Source organism: Leptopilina boulardi, unplaced genomic scaffold (assembly GCF_019393585.1).
Source record: "Leptopilina boulardi isolate dan_hultmark-lab unplaced genomic scaffold, ZJU_Lbou_2.1 LbouV2_330, whole genome shotgun sequence".
NCBI classification, from domain to species: domain Eukaryota; kingdom Metazoa; phylum Arthropoda; class Insecta; order Hymenoptera; family Figitidae; genus Leptopilina; species Leptopilina boulardi.
Genome location: NW_026137897.1, coordinates 2,393,539 through 2,420,768, shown reverse-complemented (window position 1 = coordinate 2,420,768; position 27,230 = coordinate 2,393,539). Strand labels below are relative to the sequence as shown.

The 27,230-nt window shown below is 32.8% G+C and overlaps 1 protein-coding gene across 17 annotated transcripts in view; it reads left to right on the top strand.

Annotated features, from left to right (window-relative positions):
* The window catches only part of LOC127285335 (voltage-dependent calcium channel type A subunit alpha-1), a 105,052-nt gene that overhangs the window by 16,901 nt on the left and 60,921 nt on the right, over nt 1–27,230 (top strand). For 10 of the 17 annotated variants that reach the window (XM_051311307.1, XM_051311304.1, XM_051311310.1 and 7 more), the window contains exons 4-18: nt 2,820–2,923; nt 4,289–4,444; nt 6,175–6,395; nt 9,626–9,729; nt 12,763–12,878; nt 13,263–13,322; nt 13,610–13,711; nt 15,414–15,626; nt 16,381–16,808; nt 16,890–17,212; nt 18,501–18,620; nt 18,812–19,375; nt 19,634–19,979; nt 21,910–22,074; nt 26,137–26,247. In XM_051311307.1, the coding sequence (XP_051167264.1) occupies nt 2,820–2,923; nt 4,289–4,444; nt 6,175–6,395; nt 9,626–9,729; nt 12,763–12,878; nt 13,263–13,322; nt 13,610–13,711; nt 15,414–15,626; nt 16,381–16,808; nt 16,890–17,212; nt 18,501–18,620; nt 18,812–19,375; nt 19,634–19,979; nt 21,910–22,074; nt 26,137–26,247 (3,133 nt within the window). Of the gene's footprint in view, nt 1–2,819; nt 2,924–4,288; nt 4,445–6,174; nt 6,396–9,625; nt 9,730–11,737; nt 11,854–12,762; nt 12,879–13,262; nt 13,323–13,609; nt 13,712–15,413; nt 15,627–16,380; nt 16,809–16,889; nt 17,213–18,500; nt 18,621–18,811; nt 19,376–19,633; nt 19,980–21,909; nt 22,075–26,136; nt 26,248–27,230 lie in introns of all 17 variants that reach the window. The other 7 variants (XM_051311298.1, XM_051311313.1, XM_051311299.1 and 4 more) reach the window with 4 other exon arrangements.

The following is a 27,230-nucleotide window of genomic DNA, read 5'->3' as shown; positions in this document are numbered from 1 at the left end:
CTGCAATAGAATGCACTTCCAATATCGAATTGGATATTTATAAGTAATATTGCTAAACAGATCATAGGTTTGCGTTGAGTTTGGAACCCCCGAAATTTAAAAAATATTTTTTTTTTAATAAATGTACCAATATTATTTTCAGAACCACTATTAATATGTAAGTTTTGTATAAATTCTAGTGGAGGTATTAGTCATTAACTCCATTATTTCCACTAAAATTTCGGGTACTCGAAATCCGATTTAAAGCTATATTTACTTAGTTCAGTAAATTTAAGAGGGTTACATCAGTTGTAACGCGAAAAAAGGTCCTTTTCAAAAATGTGTTTTTAATAAACTATAAATTTTTAAAAAATATTATTTATTACCTAAAAGTACATGTCTAGAACTTTAATTCACAACAATAAATTTTTTTTATCAAAAGCTCTTTGTGTAATGAGCCAACAAAGTGACGCCTTCAGAAAAAAACCAGAATTCCGCAAGTATAGTGTTCATCTAAAATGCAAAAATAAAATTGATTTACATTTCTTATAAGACATTTTTGTTCAGAAGAAATTTTTTTTTGATTTTATAATGAATCTTCAATTCTTGGATCATGTAACAATTCTTCCAATTCTCCTCTTCCGCAGAGGAATCCTCTATTGCCATTGGCGCTAGGTGAGGCTGCTACCTGGTCTGCAGCTATCTGTCGCACCTCAGCATTGTGCTGTATATCTCATTTATTTTTCACCGAATCAGCATAAAAATTTACAGACACACTTCTAAGAACATATACTTTAAGAAAATGCAAAAGAAATCCATTTTTCGAAAGTTACAATTAATGTACTCTTTTAAAGAAAATGATAAAAATAACACTGGTCGACAAAAAAATAACTTTTTTTATGGTTCAAAGATCGGACAAGGCTATTCTTATAGGATTTTCATCGTTGAACACGAATCTGACCTTTAAAAGTTCCCATCACGTCGAGATTTTGAGAAAAATGGACTCAAAGTCTTAAAAAACTTTGTTTTTGGCTTTTTTTCATCACGTGTAGAGAATGATGCCGAGGAGCTAGAAGTCTCTAATTAGTCTTAAATTAAAGCTTGAACTGTCAACTATAAGAATCAAATCAAAATAGCTTTGAACCAATCAAAAATTTTCATATAGCACAACTTTTTCATGTGCGCGCGCACTCTACTTGCACTCATAGAGCGGTACCGAGTAAAAAATAAAAGATACAAGAACCGCGGATTCCGGTTACAAGCTCAATAGCTGGTAAACGAATCTATGAAAATCTCGGATACAAGCACTTTTCGGTATCCGAAATGCTCATAAGCTTGTAAACACACTGAAACGGATGACTTTTGTAGGGCTTTTAATCAAGAAAAAGCAATTAAATCGATGCAGAAATGATGGGAAATTAAATTAGAAGCAAAAATAAATGATAATTTATTTAAAAAACGCACATTTAAACAAAAAACAATAATTTTTACTAATTCTAACCTCTGCATTAAAAACATTATGAAAACAGTGTTTTTTTGGTTATTTTACCTTGCTATTTGGAAAATATGGTTTTCTACCTTACCGACAGTGGATATTAATTTAACGCGGGTTTTTTGATTTTTCAATTTCAAAAGCAATCCAAAAGTATTTAATTAAAAGGGAAAGTGGAAATTAAAAATGAGCACTATATTATGTTTAATAATATTTTAATAATTTTGGATTGCTTTTGATATTCAAAAATCGAAAAAAAACTTCAAAAAATAATATCCAGTGTCAGTAAGGTAGAAAACCATATTTTCCAAATAGCAAGGTAAAATTACAAAAAAAACACTGTTTTCATAATATTTTTAATGCAGAGGTTAGAATTAGTAAGAATTATTGTTTTTTGTTTAAATGTGCGTTTTTTTAAAATAAATTATCATTTATTTTTGCTTCTAATTTAATTTTCCATCATTTCTGCATCGATTTAATTGCTTTTTCTTGATTAAAAGCCCTACAAAAGTCATCCGTTTCAGTGTGTTTACAAGCTTATGAGCATTTCGGATGCCGAAAAGTGCTTGTATCCGAGATTCTCATAGATTCGTTTACCAGCTATTGAGCTTGTAACCGGAATCCGCCGTTCTTGTATCTTTTATTTTTTACTGGGATACACAATGGCACACTTATTTATTAATTTTATTTGCGCTATTTATTTTTATTTATCATTTTTGGTTTGTTCGCTGAACATTGCTGACTGAATGTAAGGTTTTTATTTTTAAAAAAAACCTCAAAAACCCCTAGATACCAAGTTTCAGTCGAATCCATCAATTTTTGAAATTTTATGTTGTGCTATATGAAAATTTTTTATTGGTTCAGAGCTATTTTGATTTGATTCTTATAGTTGACAGTTCAAGTTTTAATTTAAGACTAATTAGAGACTTCTAGCTAATAATAATATCTAATAATATTGATATATTAATAGTTAAATGTGATTGAACTTAGAAAAAATAGTGGATACATATTTGAAGTATCCTAAGCCTAAATGTTTAGAATTATGTACTGTACGTTTAAAAAAGTAAAATCCATCCCTGTGAAATGATTTCACACCGTATATTCAGGATTCCCTACTGGTATATTTATATTCTACAACTAACAATATGTTAGACAGTATAATAATCAATTATTTTAAGTTGATAATATTTAAAATCCTCAAAAAATTCTTGTCATACAAATAATATATATTAGGCTAGAGACACTAGTCTTTTTTTTAAGTAGATTAGTATAATTTAATTCACTAGTAGATAATTAGTTTAATAGAGTAGTACGTAGTAAAGTGTAGCGGCGTGTGTGTTTGGGACAGGTTCATCACGGCGTTCCCGCATGGCATAAATCTGGATATGGATCTACGAACACTACGTGCAATACGCGTGTTGCGACCGCTCAAACTAGTCTCCGGCATACCGAGTGAGTAGAATTTTTATATATTATTAGATATATTAAAATGGAGATCAATGAAAAGAGGAAAAGTGATGGCACATTTAAAATAAATGGAAACAATTACAGAAACCACTGATGAGAAGTACTGTTGTATAATAAACACAAATAAAAAATTTATTTTTATTGTTTTATATGACACACATAGAAATGTAATACTATATCTTCCAAAGCATCCTAAATTAAAGCAATATTCACAACATTGCTTTAAAACTCATTATTTCCACAAGATTAGAATTTTTAGATAATGTTGCCAATATCATTGCTAAAAGTAGGTATCGTATAAATCACATTAGTAAGTACTTTTAAGATGTTTCCAAAAAGCATCTTAAAATGCAATAATTTTTCAGATGTAAGATGATTGCAAAAGGTGTTTTAAACATTTTCAAAGTGGCTACAATTTTTTTTTTGAGATACTTCTTTTTGCAGTAATATTGCAGCAACTTTAAATGGTGTGTAGGATGTAATTTAAATTGAAGGTTCAGATTAACCAAACGTTTATAATTTTTAAAATTCGATATCATTGGCCTTAGAATCAGAAATAAACTTTTTAATTTCTATTTTGTATAAATATTTATTTATATAAAGATTGGGCAAATGCACTTACGCTAAAAATCATATTTAAAACTTTTCGTCTTTTATCAACAGGACAATGATATTAAGTTTAAGAAATTATAACCGGTTTTTTATCTAGGCCTTTAATTATTCGTGAAACAGATTAATAAAAAAACACATGACATATTTGTCAAAATTTTTGAAGAATCGATTTTAGGAGTGATATTGCTGTGTCTCTTGAAAAATTTTAAAATTATGAACTTTAGAATTTCTAGCTATTAATTATATTATGTATTTTCTTCTGCCATTACAGTAATATAAAAAATAAATTTTTTTGTGCTTACTAAAGGTCGATCAACCCACTAATTAATAATGTGAACGATTAAACGAGTTAGGAAAAGTTAGTTACGCTTAGACTTAAAAAAAATAGAATCTTCTTTTAATTTTACTATCTTTGTTGAACGAATGTTTTAGATAATAGATAATGTCCAGAAACTGAGAAATTTTAATTTCCAAATGTAATTAATTTTTTGAACATAAATGATTGGTTAAAATAACAGATATTATTGAAATTTTTCAATTTACTTGAATATTATATCTGTATTACTGCAAAATCGATTCTACTTTAAGTAATTTTAGCAACTATTCAGTATTAGTGACAAATGCTTACTGTACTGTAGTATAAGCCGATAAACTTTTTGCATGCAATGTAATGAAGAACAATTTTTGAAATATTATAAATTAAATGAAAAAGTAATAAATTTTATTTTCTTAAAACAGGTCTTCAAGTTGTACTCAAATCCATCATCAAGGCAATGGCACCTTTGTTACAAATCGGATTGTTGGTTCTTTTCGCCATTGTGATATTTGCCATCATCGGCCTCGAGTTTTATTCAGGAACGCTACACAAAACGTGCTATAGTATAGAAAATATCCGTAAGTATTGTTTTAATTCTGAGAAAAAAAAAATTATTAAAAAATTGTGCTCAAAGTGTACGGAAAAGAAGTTTTAGAACAAAAATAACAAGTAACAGAAATTAAGTATGCAAAACTGCATCCTTTGATTAGACTAATTCTCACACTACGGAAATGTCATCAAGCTTTAAACTTCGTAGGTGAAAGTCCCTGGGATTTGACTTTCGCAACCCTTGCCGATCTTACTGGTCTATTTATTCTTCGTTCGTGCGAGAGTCTTCTTGGACTCCTCAAGGTCCGTCCTGAAGACTCTGCATCCTTTGCTGCCTGCGACATGGCTGATGTTCGCCTTATCACCATATTTTTCTCTACATAAGAAAACAGCTTGGGCTTCTAATGCAGTTTTCAAACTTATGATCCAACCATTCCTTATGCGTCCCACTTTCCCCAGCCTGTCCGTCTCCTCTAGGTTGGCGACTACTACCGTGACCTATATTCTTTGTCGATTGGGTCCTAGGACCATCACCTTCCTGCTTCCTGGCTTTTGGAGCACTTCCGTCAGCGTCTGTTGGACCTCTTCTGTCTGGGTAAGGTTATCCAAGTCGCGAATCTTCAGTGTGACCTTTTCTGCCTGGGTAAGGTTATCCAAGTCGCGAATCTTCAGTGTGACCTTTTCTGCCTGGGTAAGGTTATCCACGTCGCGAATCTTCAGTGTGACCTCTTCTGCCTGGGTAAGGTTATCCAAGTCGCGGATCTTCAGTGTGACCTGTCAATCTATGGTCTGCATCTTCCCTATGCTTCCAACCGCTTTGGTGACCTCAGCGGTAAATGCCTCCTTATTGGAGTCTCTTCCTATTTTGATCAGAAGATCTCCCCTTTTTGCAGGCCTTGCACTCACGACCTGTGTGTGGCTATTACCATTATCAGCTAGTACTTTGTTTTCGCATCACTAACAAGACCCTACAGAGTCTTAAGTCCGTCCTTAATAGTAATGTTGACATTCTTCTGGACTTCGCATGACATTACCATCTTGGTGATCTCCTCTTCGATCCTTTGAAGACACTCAGCTTCCTCCTGCCTAAACTTTAAACATTTTTCGTTTTCTTCTTCATTGAAAAAACGTTGGTGGACAGGGTTGCTCACAGCATAGAACTGTCACGTTAAATAAAAGCAAGTCGTTCACTGTCACTTTTGGGTGAATCTTTCGCCTTTCTGAGCGAACGAATCGACTTTGCGTGATGCGACTTTTTGCCTAAAGGTGTCAGTCGGGTAAACGGTCACCCAAATTGGCGGACATTTAGAACTTGAACTAAAGTGGCGCCGCTCGTCTATGAGTGTCTTAACATTTCCGCCAAACCTTTTTCAGTGTTCGATTGTGTCGTTGTCTAGGTCAGACGGAATTAAAATTCTTTTGCTGCTGACACTAAAAACGCTTAAAGCCCTTCCTCTTCTACCTCCAAGTCTATCTAAGCGGACCTGGGAACCTGAAGAAACTGGGTGCTCCCATGGTTCATCCTCCTAGTGGCATTGGCAGTATCCAATGTGTCCAATACTGCAGCACTGTTGTCACTGGATTTGGAAAGCAAATACTTCCAGCAGCGCTGGCACTGGCGTATCCCTTCCCTGCAAGTTCTAAAATCTTTGAAAGTACTGTTTTTGATATGTCTTATGACCCTATTATTATATTATAAGCATATTTATTGATATTAATATTTACTGATTTCGACAACTTCATGAATTTTATTTTACAGAACAAATTATAAAAGAAGGTGACCTGCCAAACCCGTGCAACACAGATGATGTAAGTTTGGCGCCTTTGGGTGCTCACGTTTGCAACTTGAGTACTTCGATTTGTGCAGATCGCTGGGAGGGACCAAACAACGGCATTACTAGTTTTGACAACATTGGATTTGCTATGCTCACCGTCTTCCAGTGTATTACTATGGAGGGTTGGACTGCCATATTATACTGGGTAATGCAAGATATATGTTCCTCAGTGTTAATTTGTTTTCTTCCAAGGTATAGTTTAAAAAAAAGAATGTTTGGAAAAGAACGTCATATGTTTATCATAGATTTATTTGGAAAATTTATAACTTTTCATTCAGAATTTAACGTTTTATTTCATCAATCAGTTTATCCATTATTAAATTTAAATATTCTAATTAAATATGTTTTATAAAGGCTATTTAATCATTATTATTTATTGAGAAAAAACGATACAAATTTTTTGTCGACACTGACTTGCTGATTAATTAATAGGGTCCCATAATTTTTTAAACTTCCAGAAAATAGGTTTCAAAAAATCTTCGTATCTTAAACCGCAATAGAATTAAGGCAAAATAATATAGACCAAAATTGAAGCTAAAGAGTCAAATTTTTAAATATCATTCGATAATTTTTTAAATACAATTTTTATACTTAAATCCATAATTAATTAGTCAATCCTCCTGTAAGTAGATTTTAAATTAGAAAATAAATATTTTCCAAATTTACCTGAAATGAAAAAGTTTTCTCTAATTTTGTATGTAATTAATTTAAATTAGTCTAATATAACTTTCTTACTTTTCATGTATTTTTATGAAACTTTCTTTCTTTGTAATAATCCAAAATGTCGATAAAAAAAGTTTTAACGTTTTTTCTTAATAAATAATAATGACCGAAAGGCCTCCATAAAATAAATATAATTAATATTTAACGGTCACAACTCAACAAAATTAAATGTTCTAATTTTATTAATTCATTAAAGTACTTTTAAGTCCAATAAAATTGTTCTTAAAGATTAAAAAAAGGAAATATAACTTTATAACAGCTTTTTAACAATTGATTTTTCAAGAATATTTTTAAAATTGTTTAATAGCTATAACATATTATTATTGTTTGATTACATTAAATACTATGCTTTATAATTCAGAACTCTTTCAACAATCGAGTAAAAATAATCAATACAAAGTTTGTACTACTTTTTCGAATGGGTAATTAAAATACTTTATATTTATATTTTTAATATTTTTTAAAGCATTAAAAATCATAGAATGATTTAAATGAAGTTCTTTATTATAAACTTCTATTATTATGTATCCAAAATAAAACAATTTAACAAATAAAATATAGTAAAAAAGGATCTTTTGTTAAAAATGCTACGATATAAAAGTCTTTATTGAGTTATTGTTTATACTCTTTTTGTAAATATGAAATATAATATCCCCAACAGCATGCGAATATCTAAGATATCCTACGAACATCTAAGGAAAATCCGGAAATTAGGATATCTCACAGAAATCCGTAGATATCCCAATCTCCAGATACGGTTTGGACGTACATAGAATACCCTGTAATATCCGTTGCTGAGGGATAAGTTCTCGGATTCGAATAGCTATTTCGATTAAAAATAATGATTAATCAGATTCCTAAAAATTAAGTGTATTTAAAGTTAAAGCATGTCTCAATGTAAAAATTATAGCTTCTTAAAAATTTCCTACAAAAAAAAATCTCTGACTATCTTTCTAAATAAATGTCACTGACCTGGTAAACTAACGCAAAATTGGTAATCATACATTTTATAATCAGTTATCTTCTATAATAGGAGATTTTTAAGAAAAACTTATTGGAAAATGTATGTCTACCAATCTCACGTCATTTTACCATGTCAGTGTCGTTGCTCTAGAATGATGAACGAAAGTGTGCCTTTTCCAAAGAATCATAAATCATTTTTAAAATTTACGTATTTAAAAAAAAAAAATTTGTAAAATATAACGAATTTCTATCTGAAAGTGTCAATATACACTATTTTCCTTACTGTTGCGACACTTGTATGTTAACAAGATCAGCTAATTTTTATCACTGTCTATTGTACTCTTTACTTGTGTGCTCTATATGTATATTAATTCATATTTCATTAATGCTTATTTTTAATAATTAACTTGTGTAAGCATGATTAAAAAAATTAGCCAAAAATAATAATACAAAAACAAAAATTTTGTGATATTATTAAAGCTAACACTGATGTATATATTCACCTTGCTCAGTATAACACTGTCAGTTTTAACGATATTCATGTTTAATCAATATTTTTATTTTATTTTTATAAATCAAAATCTTTCAGTCTTCCTCTTACATGAAGTAAAATAATAAAACTTAAGAGAAATTATATATGCTTTGTATTATTTTAAAATCGTATTAACACTTTAGAAAAAGTTTCTTTCATCTAGTCACACTTAAAATATTGATTTTATTAGTCCAAACTTATAATTATAAAGTGTGACGTTATTTTTTGTGATTAGCGTGACAATAGCACCAATCGTTATTGAAACGTTATTATTAAATAAAAAGAGAGAGAGTTTGAAAACTAAATTCTTAATTGACACTAGATGACGCAACGATTTTTTTAATTTTAACCAATCAGAAGTATTTTCCTACCTTACAAAAAATAACGTCACATAAGTAACACAGAAAAAACGTGATTTCACATCCCAAAAGTGATCATGATACGACTTGTTGCTTTGTCGCCGGTTACGCGTGCGTTGTTACCATGACAACGCCAGGATCGTATATCGATAATTAGTCAGAGGTTCAATGAAATAATTATTTATGAAATAAACAATTAAAGTCAACACTATTAAAAATACGAATAAGGTGACAGGAAAAGTTACAGTAACAATTCTGAAAAATAAAAAAGTCGTAAGAGGAGTGACAATAAAGATTTTGATTATTCCAGTGTCATAATTTTTAATTTATAAGTTATATTAAATCATTCAATTTGTCTAAGGTATATCGAAAGCAGATTAAAAGTTTTGTTCGAAGTGGATCAGTTCATTTCTAAAAAATTTAAATTACTTCCTACTTCTTTGATTTCGATGAAACTTGGAAAAATTATAGAGGAATAGATCCAACAAAAAACAAAAAATCCAAGGCTATTTTGAAAAAATGTTCAATATTTTAACTAAATACTTAAAAATTCCCCAAATTCCATAAAATTTTTCCAAGTTTCGTTGAAATTGAAGAATCAGAGAACAAGTTTATATTTTTTTAGAGATAGAAATGAAAAGATATTATTTTATGTTAAATTATTTTTCTCAAATGTCGATGGATCTTCATATTTTTTTAATCTAATTTTTGCTTAACTGGTGTCCATGCCTTCTTGTGATGTACATTATTTGTTTAAAAAAATGATAAATTAAATTTCACCAACTAATCAATTTACAGACGAATGACGCTCTTGGTAGCACTTTCAACTGGATTTACTTTATTCCTTTGATCGTCATTGGATCTTTCTTCATGCTGAATTTAGTTCTTGGTGTCTTGAGCGGGTAAGTTCCCTTCTTATTTTCTTCCATTGAATCTTACCATCATTACAGCTTCTGGAGGATACAAAAAAAATGGAAGAGAACGTTTGTGTTCCAAAGCTGTACGTTGCTGTACCAAAGTGACATAAAAAATTGAATTAATTAATAACCGATGTAACTAGCTTAATGAGTCACAAACAGCAGGGTATGTCACTTGACTATCGTGGGGATATTTATTTGGAATATTTCCAGGAGGGAGTCGAGAAGGTTAAATAATCAGATAGGTACCTGATACTCTTGCCTGTCGTAATCTAGGAACATCAAGGAACTTCCTCAGGGGAATATTTTAATGTAGAGGTCACGCTGAGTCAAAGATACGTCCCTGAGCTTTGCATCCAGGTAAAAGAAAAACCCTTCTACTCACCTGGGGCGGTGAACGTGAAAGCAAGTATTTGTCTCTACATCTTCTTGCAGAAGCTTCTACAGAGAAGTCGCGGAGACGGTACTCTAGGTTCATGGTAATGACGTCACACTCGCATCCTTTCGCAGAAGCGCCTACAGAGAGATCGCGAGGATTGTGTTCTAGTATTTAAATGAGCGATACCTCAACTGAATATAGGTTAGTAGGAGTAAGGAGTAATATCGCTTCCAGTTAGCCAGAGGTGCACCTCTGGTCGACTCGAAGGACGAACTGAGGAAAAAGGTGCTAGTCAACAGATATATGTCTGAAGTGAATCCGGACATCAGCCACACACTGGCCAAGACGAAGAAGAAAAAAAAGCAAGAGGAGACACCTCTTGCCAAAAGATTGCGAAGGTGACGATAGCACCGAATACTAAGCAAACTAGTAAAACGAAAGCAAAGAGTGGATCTACAAAGGTGATCAGAGTTGCAACAGGAACAACGTATGACAACGTACTGGGCAAACTTCAGAGGGCAGTGAATCCGGACGTCAGCCACACGCAGGTCGTGGGAGCAAGGACTACAAGAAGGGGAGATCTCCTGATCAAAATCGAAGTCACCAATAAGCAGGCATTCACCGTTGAGGTCACCAAAGCGTTTGTAAGCATGAGGAAGGTGCAGACCTTGGATTGACAAGTCACACTAGAGATCTGCGACCTGGATTGCCTTACCCAGGAAGAAGAGGTTCAACAGATGTTGTCAGAAGTGCTCCAGAAGCCAGGAAGCAGAAAAGTGACGCTCCTAGGATCAAACCAACGAAGAATGAAAATCGCGGTTGTAGTCACCGACCCAGATAAGGCGGACAGGTAGAAGAATGTGGGATGCATAAGGATTGGCTTTATGAGTTCCCCAATAAAAAGAAGAATGATGATTGCTCAGTGCCACCAGTGCGTGGCGTACGGCCACATTGGAAGAGTTTTTAAGGCATCGGATAGATCGACTGCGTGCTTCAAATACGATAAAGTCGATCATAAGTTTGCAAACTGCAGTAGAAGCCCAAGCTGCTTTTTATGTAGAGAAAAGTATAGCGATAAGTCGAACATTAGTTATATTGCAGGCAAGCGGAGGTTGTAGAGTCTTTAGAATGGACATTTTAATTTATCATGTATATTTCAGAAATATTCCAAAAAAATATCCATGATATTCAAGTGACATATAATACTGTTTTTTGTTACAAATAAGTTTCTATTGGTAGTAAAAAAGCAAAAAAAAAATTATAAATTTATTGATAAACTTTAAATTGATTAGAAACAAATGATATTTAAATGTATAAACTTTTTCGAATAAGTAAATATTTCTACTAACTGAGTAACTAACTGATAGAGAATTTTAAAGAGAAGTAAAAAAATAATTTTAAATAACTATGATAATACAGCCAGTTTGTTAATTAAATGGGTAATAACACTAAAATTTTTAAAAAAATTTCAATTTGGATTAATGATAGAAATTTATGTGTCCGTCCGATAGGACAAATAAGAATTATTTACTTCTTTGAGATAATGATTTCTAATTCAATAGTCCGAATTAATATTAAGTAAAAACAGCAATTAGAAAACTTTTGTTTCGTTAGGGAATTTTCTAATGAAAGAACACGCGTTGAAAGGCGAGCTGAGTTTCATAAACAGAAAAGAAAACATCTCTTCACAACTGCATTCAGTTCATACTTAAAGTGGATTACTCAAGCAGGTTAAAAATCTTCTTGTAAAATCCATTTAGTAGATTTCTATAAACCTTTTGTATTTTAATAATATTTTTTAGAAAATATCCCAACCGAAAAAACGAACTCTTTATCATATTAAGGCGAGTTCAAAGAAAGATTTAAGACTTCGAAAGTTCGTTTTTTCGATGAGGATTGTAGTGACATGTAAATTAAATTTATATTTTACGCTTTCTAATAACCCTAATATCAATAATTCATTTTTATATATTATAATTTCTTCAAATTTTATTTTTTACTTAACATTACAATTTCAATTTTCTGTATATGTGTATTTTTAAATATTTCTATGACAGCTTCGGATATTCTACACAGGTTGTAAGAATTTCCATCAGTTTCTGGATTTTCATAGGATGTTCAAATGAAATTTAGTTACTGATTTTTTTTAAGAGCCGAGTCTCCGGATGTCTTAAGGACGCCCGTTGAATGTATTGAAATCTTCGTTGCTGCGAGAGTTTTTACTCTAATTTTCCATAAAAGTTTACCATCAGAAGCATTTAATCTTATATTAGTAACCCTGCCTTCGTAATAACTGTAATAAATATCTGCTAATTATGAAGAATTATATTACCTTACAGTTACATTTTTCAAGTTTTTTTAAATTTAAAAATAAGTTATTTATTGTTTCCACTTTATTTAAAAATTGACATGCTTCAAATATATATAATTACGTTGTCTTCCTGGATTGTAGTGGTATAAATCTTAAATAAAAACAGTAAATTTTTAATAAAATTATGCCAGTAAAAATAAGCTAATAATAAAAAATAGAAATCTAAATATAAGTTTATAAAATATGCTATTTTCGTGGAACACATAGGTAATAAGTACCTTTTTGCCAGTAATCATGCTATCACCCTATGTTTTAATGTCGCTTGTAGAGAATTTGCAAAGGAGAGAGAAAAAGTGGAAAACCGTCAAACATTTTTGAAGTTACGAAGGCAACAACAACTAGAACGTGAACTCAATGGCTATGTCGAATGGATTTGTAAAGCAGGTTAGAAATGCTAGACAATTATGCTTTAATTTATTCCCAAGTTTATGCTTAAAACTGTTTAACAGAAAAAGTGTCTCTCAAATAGAGTCGTTAATGTGTAAATCATAATAGTTCATTTTGAAACTGTGTTTAATGAATTATTTAAATTAAATTGTTGCATTTACTAAACTTCGTATAATAAACATTTACTAGCTTCGTAAAAAAACGTCACGAAAATTGCGCAACTTAGGCATGGAATTTTTCTATCCTAAATTTTCGTAAGGGACGAAGTAAGTAATGTTTATTTGAGAGATACTATACAGAGAAATGAAAATTTTATTATTATTGCATGTCAAGTACAAGTAGAAGATTTTTGAAAGTAAACAGTTATTAAATATTTTATAGAGGAGGTTATTCTGGCCGAAGAAAGAACAACAGAGGAAGAAAAAATGCACATAATAGAAGGTACTATTTAAAATTTAATTATATATTTAAAAAATCGTTTAATCCTGATCAATATTTTTTAAATTCAATATTTTTTAAAGGTATTTCGCTTTAAGAAATGCGTGAAACCCTAAATCGTTTTCAAAATGATCAATCTTTAACGTTATAGAACGTACTTTCGAAAAATGCAAAATGAGGCGAAAGTCAGATTTTTTCAAGCTAAATCAAAATAAAACATTTGTCAATTTTTAAATTTTGTTCGAAAAAACATGGTTTATCATTAATATGACGTTATTTTTAAATTACAGCTAGGAGAAGAAATGCTGCAAAAAGAAGGAAACTTAAAAACCTTGGAAAAAGTAAAAGCACAGATACGGAAGAAGAAGATGGTGATGATGATCCAGAAGATGGTAAGCAATTTTTTGTAAAAATGCACTTTTCTTTTTTTAAATATTTTTTAGATATTGTGTCGGATTTTTAATTAATTTGTCATCAAGCCTTAAAATTCATAGGTGAAGGTCCCTGGGATCTCGCTTTTGCGACTCTTGTCGTTAACGATCTTTTTGGCCTATTTATTCTTCTTTCTTGCGAGAATCTTTTTGAAATCCTCAAGGTCCGTCCTGAAGACTCTGCATCCTTTGCTGCCTGCGACATAACTGATGTTCGCCTTATCACCATATTTTTCTCTACATAAGAAAACAGCTTGGGCTTCTAATGCAGTTTGCAAACTTATGATCGACTTCATCTTATTTGAAGCACGCAGTCGATCTATCCGATGCCTTACAAACTATTCCTATGTTGTCGAAATCCAGACATCGGTGGCACCGAACGACCATCACGCTTCTTTTTATTGGGCAACACATAAAACCAATCCTTATGTGTTCCAATTTTTTCCAGCCTGTCCGCCTCCTCTGGAAAGGTGACTACATCCGCGAGTTTCATTCCTTGTCTTTCGGGTCCAAGGACCGTCACTTGCGTGCTTCCTGGATCACTTCCGACAACGTATGTTGGACCTTTTGTTCCTGGGTAAGGTAATCTAGGTTGCGGGTCTCCAGTGTGACCTGACGGTCTGTACCTTTCCTATGCTTTAAACAGCTTTGGTGACCTCAGGTGTGAATGCCTCCTTAATGGAGTCTTCTCCTATTTTAATCAGGAAATCTTCCTTTTTTGTAGAACTCGCACCAACGAACTGCGTGTGGCTTACGTCCGGATTCACTTTCCTCCGATGTTTACTGAGTACGTCGGCATACATTGTCCCTGTTGCGACTCGGAACACCATTGTAAATCCACTCGTTGCATTAACAGTTGGGGTGTGCTTTGTCTTCGCCTCACTGACAAGATCCTGAAGAGTCTTAAGTCTGTCCTTAATAGTCATGTTAGCATTCTTCTGGACTTCGCAAGGTTTAACCATATTGGCGATCTCCTCTTCGATCCTCTAAAGACACTTAGCTTCTTCCTGCCTAAGCTTAAACACTTCTGGTGTTCTTCTTCGATTGGTTTTCTAGGTCAGACGGAATTAAACTTCTTCCGCTGCTGACACTAAAAACGCTTAAAGCTTATCCTTTTCTACTTCCAAGTCTTTCCAAACGGATCTGGGAAACCTTAAGAAACTGGGTGCCCACATGGTCCATCCTCCTTGCGACATAGCATGCTGCAGTACTTAAGGTGTCTAATACTGCAGCACTATTAACACTGGATTTCGACTTTGAGAACCCAACTTGCTCTCTCAGCAGCGTTGACACTGGTATATGCCTCCCCTGCACTGTAAACGTCTTTACTCAAATGTTTACTTTCCATATCTCTTTTTCTCCTTACCTTACATCTTGGTTTTTCGATGTCCTTTACTGAAAAATCCCGCGCCCCACCACTACGACAAGGTAAAACTGTGTGGTTAATGTTTTGTTTACAAAAATTACGATTACAATTTACATAATTAACCTCTGATCTACTACTCTGTTTAATACAATTGTCAAAACAAAACTAAATGTTATTTTGTAACCTTTACCTAATATTCATTTATCATTACTATAAATTTTTCTTACTAAATATGTATTATAAGAATAAATTATAACTCCTCTTTGCATGTAACAATAATAATTTATTTAATTTTAGGGTTTACGAGAACTTCATACTTGAAGTCAAAAGTGAAAAATAAAGGTGCCTGTTTGGAATTCTGGCGTGCTGAGAAAAGATTTCGATTTTGGATAAGACATACAGTTAAGACCCAGGGTTTCTACTGGTTTGTCATTGTACTTGTCTTTTTCAATACAGCATGTGTAGCAGTCGAGCATTACGATCAGCCTGAATGGCTTACTGATTTTCTATGTAAGTTTTATATTTTTATTTTTTATGTATATTAAGCTGCCTAAAAATCAGTCATCTGTTGATTTCATGTAATAGCACCTTAAATTATTTTTCCATGACAGAAAATAGAGATGCAAATTTTTACTAAGGTAAAAGTTAAAAAGAATGCTCTATAATTATATAACATTACTTTTAAATTTAGCACAGTTAAAAGTTTTTTAAAATTAAAACTACCTGTACCTGAGAAGTCTTTGCCTCGACGTAAAAACTTAATTAAAAAAAGTAAATATTTTATAAATCAAGGGTAAGTTTAAGTTTTGAAATGTAAAGAAACTATGGTAATTTATTGGTATTTAACATCTAATAAAATTTTATCGATTAACTTCCCTCATTTGTTATTTATAAAAATCTATCATTAACTGAAAGAACATGATACAAAGAATTAAAGAAACGTAGATTGACTACTTTTTTTAGTACAACTTTAAAGTTGCCAGGTATAAACAAATGAGAAAGCGTTATTAATATAGCCTCATAAGTTATTGTATCGACTTTTTTATGAAATAAAAGGTTTTTTTTATTTCCAATGGTATTAGGTTGCATTAGACAAAATTGGACACATATCAGGTTGACTACATTTTTTATATAAAAGAACCCTATTTGCTATTGTTTAATCTATCCTTAAGTCGACGTCTATATTTTGTATATTAAAATTATTTTTATAATTATTACCCAAAAAACTGTTTTAACAAAAAGAAAAACTATTTTTATGTTTCAGATATTGCTGAGTTTGTATTCCTAGGCCTTTTCATGTTTGAAATGTTTGTCAAAATGTACGCACTCGGGCCACGTAATTATTTCGAGTCGAGCTTTAACCGATTTGACTGCGTTGTCATTTCGGGATCAATATTTGAGGTAATATGGTCTGCAGTCAAATCTGGCTCGTTCGGTTTCTCCGTCCTTCGTGCCCTTCGACTCCTGAGAATATTTAAAGTAACTAAGTACTGGGCCAGCCTTAGGAACCTTGTGATTTCACTGCTCAATTCAATGCGCAGCATCTTATCGCTCCTCTTTCTGCTCTTCCTATTTATTCTCATATTTGCCCTTCTTGGTATGCAGCTTTTTGGCGGTCAATTCAACTTTGATACTGGAACGCCGCCTACAAATTTCAACACTTTCCCCATTGCACTACTCACTGTCTTCCAAGTACGTATAAAAATAAAAATTTTATTAAACAAATTAACTTTTTTTTATTTTTAATTAATGGCTATTTTAATTATTTGATAGATTTTGACTGGTGAAGACTGGAATGAAGTTATGTATCAAGGCATTCAGTCTCAAGGTGGTCACAAAAAGGGAATGATATATTCTCTTTATTTCATAATTCTGGTTCTTTTTGGTAACTATACCCTGCTGAATGTATTCTTGGCTATCGCCGTTGACAATTTAGCCAATGCACAAGAATTAACTGCTGCGGAAGAAGAACAAGAGGAAGAGGACAAGGAGAAACAGAAACAAGAGCTTGAAAAAGAAATGGAGGCTTTACAAATGCCAGGAGACGGAACTAACCCAAAAGTAGAAATTTCTCCACCCAGTCCGTCGCAAAAATTGTAGGATATTTTTTATTTTAATATTAACTTTTAATTGTATAATGTCAACAGGGTGTTGTTAAATTTCACTATTTGTTTAATTAGTTATAAAATCTATTAGAGAAATTTTTATTCATATTAAGTCAAGAATACCTTCCTTGCTCCACTTGCATTCACTGAGAAGCTCCTCAACTGAATACAGAATTGCGCTTATCGTCGTGCTCAAGGCCGACTGGGATGCCTGGGTCCTTAAGGACTATAACTCCCGATCTTAAAATGAGCATATCTACCCCCTAACGAAAGAACTACCGGCATATTGAAACGGCGGCGATTTGGCAAGCCGCCTCGCTACCGATGCACCATGGGGAAAGAGGAGGGAAAAATTGCCGTTGTAAGGTCCTTAAGGACCAAAACGGCGAACAAGACCGGGTGCCCTTCCAGGAGGAGACGGTTAGCATTGATTCCCTTCGCCCGTGCAAGTAGAACTTGAGCAGAAGAAGGGAATCAAAGTACCCAGCGGGGACCTCGTGGAGGTTCCGTCTCCGAGCTAAGCTCCACCCACCGTTAGTCTGGTAGGTCACACACACACACTCATACAATAGGGTGCTTAATGAAATGGCGGAACGGTTAGTAACATTCATCTTGGACCCGATAACACCCCAACAGGAGTGGGCGTGAGTTAGGGAGGACAAGAATCCTGCACTTCCAACGGGGACCACGTGGAACATCCGCTCTCAGACCGCAGTCTAAAACCACAACAGTCTCACCCTGCACGGGGAGGGTCCCATTTCACATGGTGAACACCTGGCATGCGTAGTGCGTTTATACATCATCGATAATGTCCCATCTCAGCATCTCCGTCGAAGCGGTACTTAGCTAGATGGATACAACCCTCCGCACCCCTTTTAGTCGCCTTTTACGACATGCAGTGGGCTACAGGCGCCCTATTCTGAAGCCGGGAGCGCCACGGCGACCTCAACTACATACAGGTAGCCATGAGTGCGTTGTTTCCAGTTAGCCAGAGATGTTTCTCTAGGAGAGTCAGAAGACGACTGAGGAAAATGGTGCAAGTCGCCAGGAATATCACTGGCAACTAGATGACAATAAGTGGTGGGGAAAAAGAATGACACTACTAGTTACGCTGTATACTTAATCTCTCTTCGCCGAGCGACTATACTATGATACTTCTATTGTTAGACTACATAATTAGAAAACTGACCCTGTTGACTATGCAATAGAAGTTATTTTCTAAATAACATTAATAAAAAAATTGATTTTACACAAATTTCTTTCTTATTTTGTCTAACAGTAAAAGTGGAACTATTGGTAAACAGATTTCTGAAGAAAAGAAACAAAATGACGATGATGACACGGGACCAAAACCAATGCTGCCATATTCGTCTATGTTTATATTGTCTCCTACGAACCCGTAAGTAAATTTAATTCTTAAATGTATAAATTCTATCAATTTAATTTATATTACACACCCTCACAACAAAAAGATATCCTTACGATATCCTAAGGATATCGTAACCCTCAAGTGATAATTAGAATGAAAGAAACAAAATTGCTGCGAAGTTTAAAATTATATTATTTATATTGTTTTCTGTTTTTTTTCAGCGTAAGAAGAGGAGCACATTGGGTAGTAAATCTAAGATACTTTGACTTCTTCATCATGGTCGTAATCTCGCTTTCGAGTATTGCGTTGGCCGCAGAAGATCCAGTAGATGACGATTCTCAGAGGAATACCATCCTCAACTACTTTGATTACGCTTTTACTGGAGTATTTACAATAGAGATGATCCTTAAGGTTATCGATTTAGGAGTAATTCTTCATCCGGGATCGTATCTACGTGAATTTTGGAACGTGATGGATGCAATTGTTGTAATATGCGCTGCAGTATCTTTCGCGTTTGATATGAGTGGTAGTTCAGCGGGTCAAAATCTATCGACTATAAAATCATTACGTGTTCTTCGAGTATTAAGACCTCTTAAAACTATAAAACGAGTGCCGAAACTTAAAGCTGTGTTCGATTGCGTGGTAAATAGTTTAAAAAATGTCATTAACATTCTCATAGTGTATATATTATTTCAATTCATCTTTGCTGTGATAGCGGTGCAGCTATTTAACGGAAAATTCTTTTACTGTACAGACGAAAGTAAATACACAAAGGCGGAATGTCAGTAAGTATAATTATTTTTAATCTTTGTGTATTTGTAAAAGATATTAAGATTTTCTTTTTTTAATCAAATATCTGAATTTGCAGTAAGATCTAGAAAAATAATCTGTGAGTGACGTTTCATACAATTAAAATGTAACTTCACTTATAGGTAATTGTAAAACGTAGTAAAGGTTTCGAAACATTTCTGAAACTAAAACTAAAATAGTTTTCTTAATAATTAAATATTTGTAAAATAGTAATTAGAATTGTGGTGTTACAGGGGTCAATTCTTCATATTCGAAGATGATCGAATGATTCCTGAAGCTAAAGACCGAGAATGGCTTACGCAGAGTTTTCATTACGATAATGTTATGGCTGCGATGTTAACTTTATTTGCCGTACAAACGGGGGAGGGCTGGCCCCAAATCCTACAAAACTCGATGGCCGCTACGTACGAAGATCGAGGTCCTATTCAAAACTTTCGAATAGAAATGTCTATATTCTACATTGTATATTTTGTTGTATTTCCATTTTTCTTCGTCAACATCTTTGTGGCCTTGATTATCATCACTTTCCAGGAACAAGGGGAAGCAGAATTACAAGATGGAGAAATTGATAAAAATCAGGTAAAAACATTATTTTTATGTTGGATATATATATAATTATTAATAATCGTAGAAAAATTATAATTTAAAACAATTTTGATCGGACAAATTATTTCTTGACATATAAGCTAAAATTGTCTCTGCTTATATAATTTTTCAGTCAGGATTTGATTAGATTAGAACTCGTCTTCCTGGGTTAGACAATCCAAGTCGCGGATCTCCAATGTGACTTGTCGATCCACCTTTCCCATTCTTCTAATCACTTTGGTAACCTCAGCGGTGAATGCCTCCTTATTGGAGTCTCCTCCAGTTTTGATCAGAAAATCTCCCCTTCTTGTAGGCCTTGCGCTCACAACCTGTGTGTGGCTAAAATCCGGATTCGATTCCTTTCAAAGTACAGCTGAATCATTACACCAGTCAGTTCCTCACGGGAAATGGCAAGTTTTCATAGAAACTAAGTCAGGATTGAAAGCGGATCTGAGTTGTGAATGCAACGAACCGGCCGAGACAAGTGAAGACGTGTTGATGGATTTTCCTAAGTGTAACGAACTTAGAACGAACCTCAAACTGATGCATGAGCAACAAGACCTTAAATGGCCAGTTGAATTGAAGTTGCTGATGTACAAAGAGGCGTACGCACTGTTTGAATGCTTGGCAAGGGATTTAATCTGAGCCAAGCAAATTGAGGAGTAACTGGTTCACAACATCCTTCTAAGTTTGCCGTGTGGACATCGGTAGGAGAATAAGTCTAACGTTACCCTTTGCGTGTCGTAAAAGGCGATTAACAAGTAGGAAGGGGCGGTCAGGCTCAAGGATTGGCTAGAATTCTCAGATTGATACTCGCACCTGAGTCTAATGGTACCACGCGGATCGGGTGCCCACTTGGACTTGTGTTTGCTCTGGCAAAATACTTTCCTTGTTCCAGTCATCTGGTGCTGGGCTCGTGGTAGCAATAGATAAAAGCTCACATCGCTTAGAGCGAAATATTGGAGAAAAAGCTGATTCAAAAGTAATCAGATTTCTTCAAAACTGTCGACGTGTGAGTTGCGGCATAACTCAGGTTGTTAGGCATAGTTCCTAGGGATTGGAAAGATCCCACCCTAAGTCGAGGGTCCGTGTTGTTCTATCCTAACTATCGGAAAGCGATCACTTTAATTTTAAGTGAGAGTCAGTGCTGTAGTACGATGACTATGTTGAACGAATGTTTAAACGACAATATTCAGTGAGAGTCACGAATCAATTTGCAAACTTTCCGAAGAAAAGAGATAAGTTGAACGAGGGCTATTTTCCATAGGAGTCATACCTTTGGTAAGCCGATAGGCCAGGTGCAACAGACCCCATCTAACCTCTTTGTCGATAAAATCTTTAAAAACTGTAACGCAATTCTCGCTGTAGATCCACACGTCGTTTTCTTCTTATTATTTTATTAGGATTCGATGTTATCAATTAATTAAGACAGGACTCGGCATTACCAACAGTGAAGGTTAGATAGTAGAGTTATCTAATCACTTAAGGTAAGACTGGTTGGTGATGCAAAGTCTTATCTGAATTAATTGGATATCCTAATAATCTAACCTTTACTGGTTGGTCATAACAAGTCTTAATTCTCTGAAAACATTTTGGGGTAAGAGCTCTATGATATATTGATTGCCGATCACAATGTTTATTACTTTAGCAACCTTCAGACTTTTTTTGAGTTTAAGGGATGATGAGTATGGTAGTTTTTGACATGTTAGTTGTAACTAACATTGTTTTTCAGGAAATTTTAATATGTACTATATAACTTTATACTTATCATGTTTTTAACCTATTTTTGAAATGCAGGGTTGAAATTATTTGAAAATACTTTGTTTTTGCTTATCCCTCTTAGGCAGATTTTGTCCTATATTTTTTATATAGAATATCCTGCACAGAATTTTAAGTCAAACTTCTATTCTGATTTGTTTTTTAGAAATCCTGCATAGACTTTACAATACAAGCCCGTCCACTGGAGAGGTATATGCCTAAAGAGCGAAATAGTATGAAGTATAAAATATGGAGGATAGTAATGTCTACGCCTTTTGAGTACTTTATCATGATTTTGATTGTACTAAATACACTATTACTTATGATGAAGGTAAGCATTACATTATATATATTTCTTAAAATTTTTTATATTAATGCCTTAAAACGGAAACAAAGTATAAATATATAAGAAAGTATTTACCATTTTAAATATAATTGCTTCATTGAGTATTTAAAAACAAATGAAATGATATGGCACAAATAATTATCCAACAGATTTTGAAAGTATCTTTTAAGACATGTAATTAACGTAATAATTTTTAAATTTATTTGCTTTAGATGAATTTTATTTTCAGTAATATTTTATAAAAATTCTGAAAGTTTTATTATTACTTTTATATATAATATAGAATATTTTTGTGCTAGTAAATATTTTCTATATATTAATAAATAAGATGTGGTTTAGTAGATTTTTCTAGAATGTTAGAAATATTATAGTATTTTTGAAAATTCTGTAGCACTTAAGTCTATAAGTAGTTTGGTTCTCATCTTTACAATTTTATCGTAGTACCTTTAAATTTTTCTTAAAATAATCTATTTAGAACATTTTTTTTGCAAAGATGGTTTGATGTAGATAGCTATCTTTTCGTGTTTTGACTATCAGTAAAAGAGTTTAAAAGTTAACAACTCCTAAACATCTGCTGCAATAAACGAAGTGATTTCTTATTTTTATTTTGTAGAAAACAATAATGTTATAAGTATCTAATTAATAATTAACCAAATACGGATAAATAGGATATTAAAACAATTTTTTATGTTAAAGTGAAAACAAATAAGAAGAAGATCCAATTATCTGACACTTATTATTGGAATGTTTAAGGGTTGGTGTACAGGATAAAAATTAAGTGATTAATAAAAATTGTTTTTTTATAGAAAAATATTTGTTTCACCATATTCCAATAAAGAAGAATACGTTAATTGGGTCTTCTATCCTATGTGAAATTCTTTACGAGTTATACATGTGTAAATAATTACCGAAGTGACAAATCGCTTCAATAATCATATGATTGGAATACGTTATTTAAAGCCTACAACATACCAGTTTTTATTAGGTTTAAAATATAAATTTTTGCTTAACATTTCGCTACTATTTGTGTAACTACCCACCCAGGGGGAAAAGTCAGAGAAGTGGCATACAGTATTTAATATTTTTTACTAATAAATGCTTCAAATAGCTCTTATTTTATTTTTGAATGTTGTCTCTTTACTATGCAACTATTTTTATATATCTTTAAAATAGGGAATTAGTTTTATTCAACAAGATAATCTGACTAGTTTTTAAAAAGTGTCTGAGAATTTTGACCGAGTTGAAATTTCTATCTGCAATGTGAAATTCGGCCTACAATGAAAATTATAGGCAAAAGTCAAAAGAAGTTTTATCTTGAAGAATCTCCTCTTAGTTGAATTAAAGATAATACTCAAACAGACTAAACACAATTTTATCATATCAAAAGATGCCATATAATAAAAAAAAATATATTCATGTTATGTTCGCGAATAATATTTTATAATTATAAATACATTCTTCTTATATTGATATGAAATAATTCCATTGATGCAAATCACAGATTTTGTTTATACTTTTGTAATGTTCAGGGTGTTAAATACAGTAGAATCTTTCTAAGTGGGAGAAAAATAAACCCTAAACTTATTTAGAACACCTTGAACACTACCAAATTGATAAAGTATGAAGAAAACTTGTGATTCGTCTGTGCACTAAGCCTTAGAACTCTCCTAATGTTAATTAAAAAAACAAACGAATAAAAAATTAAATTAATATTACTCAATTTAAAATTAAACAGTAAGTCAAAATGTTTTGCTCTTATTTTATTAATTTTTAAAACATATTTTTATCACGCCACATGTACAACCGTAATGTAACACATTGTTTCGCACTTAATGATTATATTGCACGTTTTTTCTAACTGTAAGCAAATATAAGCTTAACTACAGTAATATATTTACTACACTTTTAGTTTTATATTTTCATTGTTGTTTTTTATGCTGTTTAGTTGCTTTTTACTAATTGTTGAATCACAATGTACCAAAGAACCACATATAACACAAACAGGAACTACATTAACACATTAAAAAAATGTAATAACTGTTGGAAAATTGCTAACAGTGTAGAATAATTTAATAATTAAATTTTTAAAAAAACTTACAAAAAATAATAATTTGCTGCCATAAGTTTATCAGAAAACAATTAAAAATATGTTTTTCATTCTATACAAACTTAATAAAAAATATAATTTTTCTTTTTACAGCAAGAGATATTGTAAAAAATTTTATTTTATTGTAAAATAATATTATATTTGACGTTCCGTGACAAAAGTTACCTAAAATCCAAAAAAAACTTCAGCTTGTAATATGCCTAATGGACTCCTTATCGCCAATTATTTCTCTACATAAAAAACAGTTTGGGGTTCTACTGCAGTTTGCAAACTTATGATCGAATTCACCGAACTTGAAGCACGCGGTCGATCTGCCCGTTGCCTTTCATACTTTTCCTATGTCGCCGTACGTCAGACTTCGGTAGCGCCGAACGATCATCAGCCTTTTATTAGGAAACACATAAAGCTAATCTTTACACGTTCCGATTTCTCCAGTCTGTCCGCCTTCTCTAGGTCTGTGACTAAAACCGCGAGCTTCATTGGCTTCAAGGACCGTCACCTTTTTGCTTCCTGGCTTTTGGAGCATTTCCTCTAACTCCTGTTAGACCTTTTCTTCATAGGTAAGACAATCTAGGTTGCGGATCTCCAGTGTAACCTGTTGATCCACTGTTTGCATCATTCTCATGCTTCCAAACGCTTTGGTGACCTCAACGGTGAATGCCTCTTTATTGGTGACTTCGATTTTGATCAGGATATCTCCCCTTCTTGTAGTCCTTGCACCCACGACCTGCGTGTGAATGACGTCCGGATTCACTGTCCTCTGAAGTTTGCTCAGTACGTCGTCATACGTTGTTCCTGTTGCGACTCTGATCACCTTTGTAGATCCACTCTTTGCTTTCGTTTTACTGGTTTGCTTAGTATTCGGTGCTACCGTTACCTTCGCAATCTTTGGGCAAGAGGTGTCTCCTCTTGCTTTTTTTTCTTCTTCGTTCTCTCTCCACTGCCAGATCTTTTTGTTCGTTTCTACGTCTCAATGATTGCGCGCCAAAGCCGCTTCTCATAGGTAATTCTCTTTCCTGTTCCTCTCTTCCCGGTAAACCTCCTTGTACCCTATAGCGCCACCAAGGTTGCTATCTCCATTATCAGCTAGGACGTGTTTTGTCTTTACCTCACTGACAAGCTCCTGAAGGGTCTTAAGTCCGTCCTTAATAGTCATGTTAACATTCCTCTGCACTTTGCAAGACTTTACCATCTTGGTGATCTCCACTTCGATCCTCTGAAGACACTCAGTTTCCTCCTGCCTAAACTAAAAATACTTCTCGCGTTCTTTTTCGATTGTCTCGTTGTCTAGGATAGACGGAATCAAACATCTTCCGCTATCTGACAGTAGAAACTCCTAAAGCTATTCCTTTTCTATTTCCAAGTCTTTCTAAGAATTTGGGAAACCTTAAGAAATTTGGTGCCTTATGGTCTATCCTTCCTGTGGCATTGGATGCTCCAGTACGCAAGGTGTCCAATACTGCAGCACTGTTGTCACTGCTAGCGTTAAATTCACTTATTTGATGAGTATAAACACTTTACAGAAAACTACTAATATAATTATTGAAAAGCTGTTGAGTTACTCATTCCTCAATGAAACATCACAGTATTGTTTATTCAGTGAAATTTTCACTGATAGAAATTTAGAGAATAGATCATCATCTTTTGTGATAAATGAACAATTTGTTACCGTATTAATCTATTGTATTCAATTTTGATATTAAAATTTATAAATGTAATACCGAATATCCAATCAATATTTTTACAATATCTCCTAAAAATATATTTTTCATAAATAAAATAAAAATACAAAAGTAAAAAGAAAAATTAATTAAATTTGTATTTCTGTTTTTTGACCATTAAATATAATAAATTTTTAATTATTATTAATGATATTATATAGTTTTATATGTACGTAAGTTTTTATGTCTGCCGAGTGTCTGTCAGTGTATACATTACAGTACCACCGGCAGAGTGACCTGTACAAGAATACATTGAAGTACATGAACATGTGTTTCACGGGGATGTTCACCATCGAATGCATTTTGAAGATTGCTGCTTTTGGTGTCAGGGTAAGATCTATAAAAACAACAGTGTACAATTTTTGCTCAATGACTTTAAATACAGGAGTATTATTATTCAAGGATTACGTGACATATTTTTTAGTAAATTTTTTACTTACTCTATAATGTAAATGTTTTAGTAAGAAATTATATAAAGTTTTTTTTTATAGAAAATGTCATGTAAACTATTTCTCTTTCAATATATTGCTTCTCTCATTGCAGATAGAATTTAAAGTACATACATACTTATAAACATTGATTTACAAAGACTGACCCTTATACAACACGAGATATACTACTACTTGATCATAACTTGTCTATGAGTACAAACATTATTTTTTATAAAAATTATTTATTTTACAAAAACATATAATTACGTTTGCACTGTCAACATAGTATATTTAATTTAGCAATATTGTTACTATTATTTTGTCCTTTTATCTGTGTGTCCTTACTTTCAGGTTAAAAAAAAGTAAAGCCTAAAAGTAAGTTGAGTACTCTTAGAATACTTCACGGAAATATTATTTGCTATATTTTAAGTGTGTTTTGAGATGTGTCATGGCCGAAAATACATTTGTTTTCGTTGCCACCACTTCCTTACTCTTTTACACTAAATCTACACTACCCTATTGTCTTCATCAGCTGTGATGCACGGAATCAGTATATTTTGGTACACTTTTTGCACCTACTGTTGAGTTTGTGTAAAAGTGTACACTTTTTACGGCAAAAAAAATCAAAACCTTATATAAAACATATATGGATAGAGTAATAGCAATCGCACAAAACTTAAACAAATAAAGAATTTAACTGGACAGACGCTTTGATTTTTATCTAAGAACAATTTTTAACATTTTGATTATGGTTAACAAATACTTTTTTTGTAATACGTGTGCATCTAAAAAGAGGTGACCAGTTAAATACAAAATTGTTAAGGGATGTACACAAATTGTAACTCGAAAAAAGGATTTTTTTAAAAATGTTTTCTGAAGGGG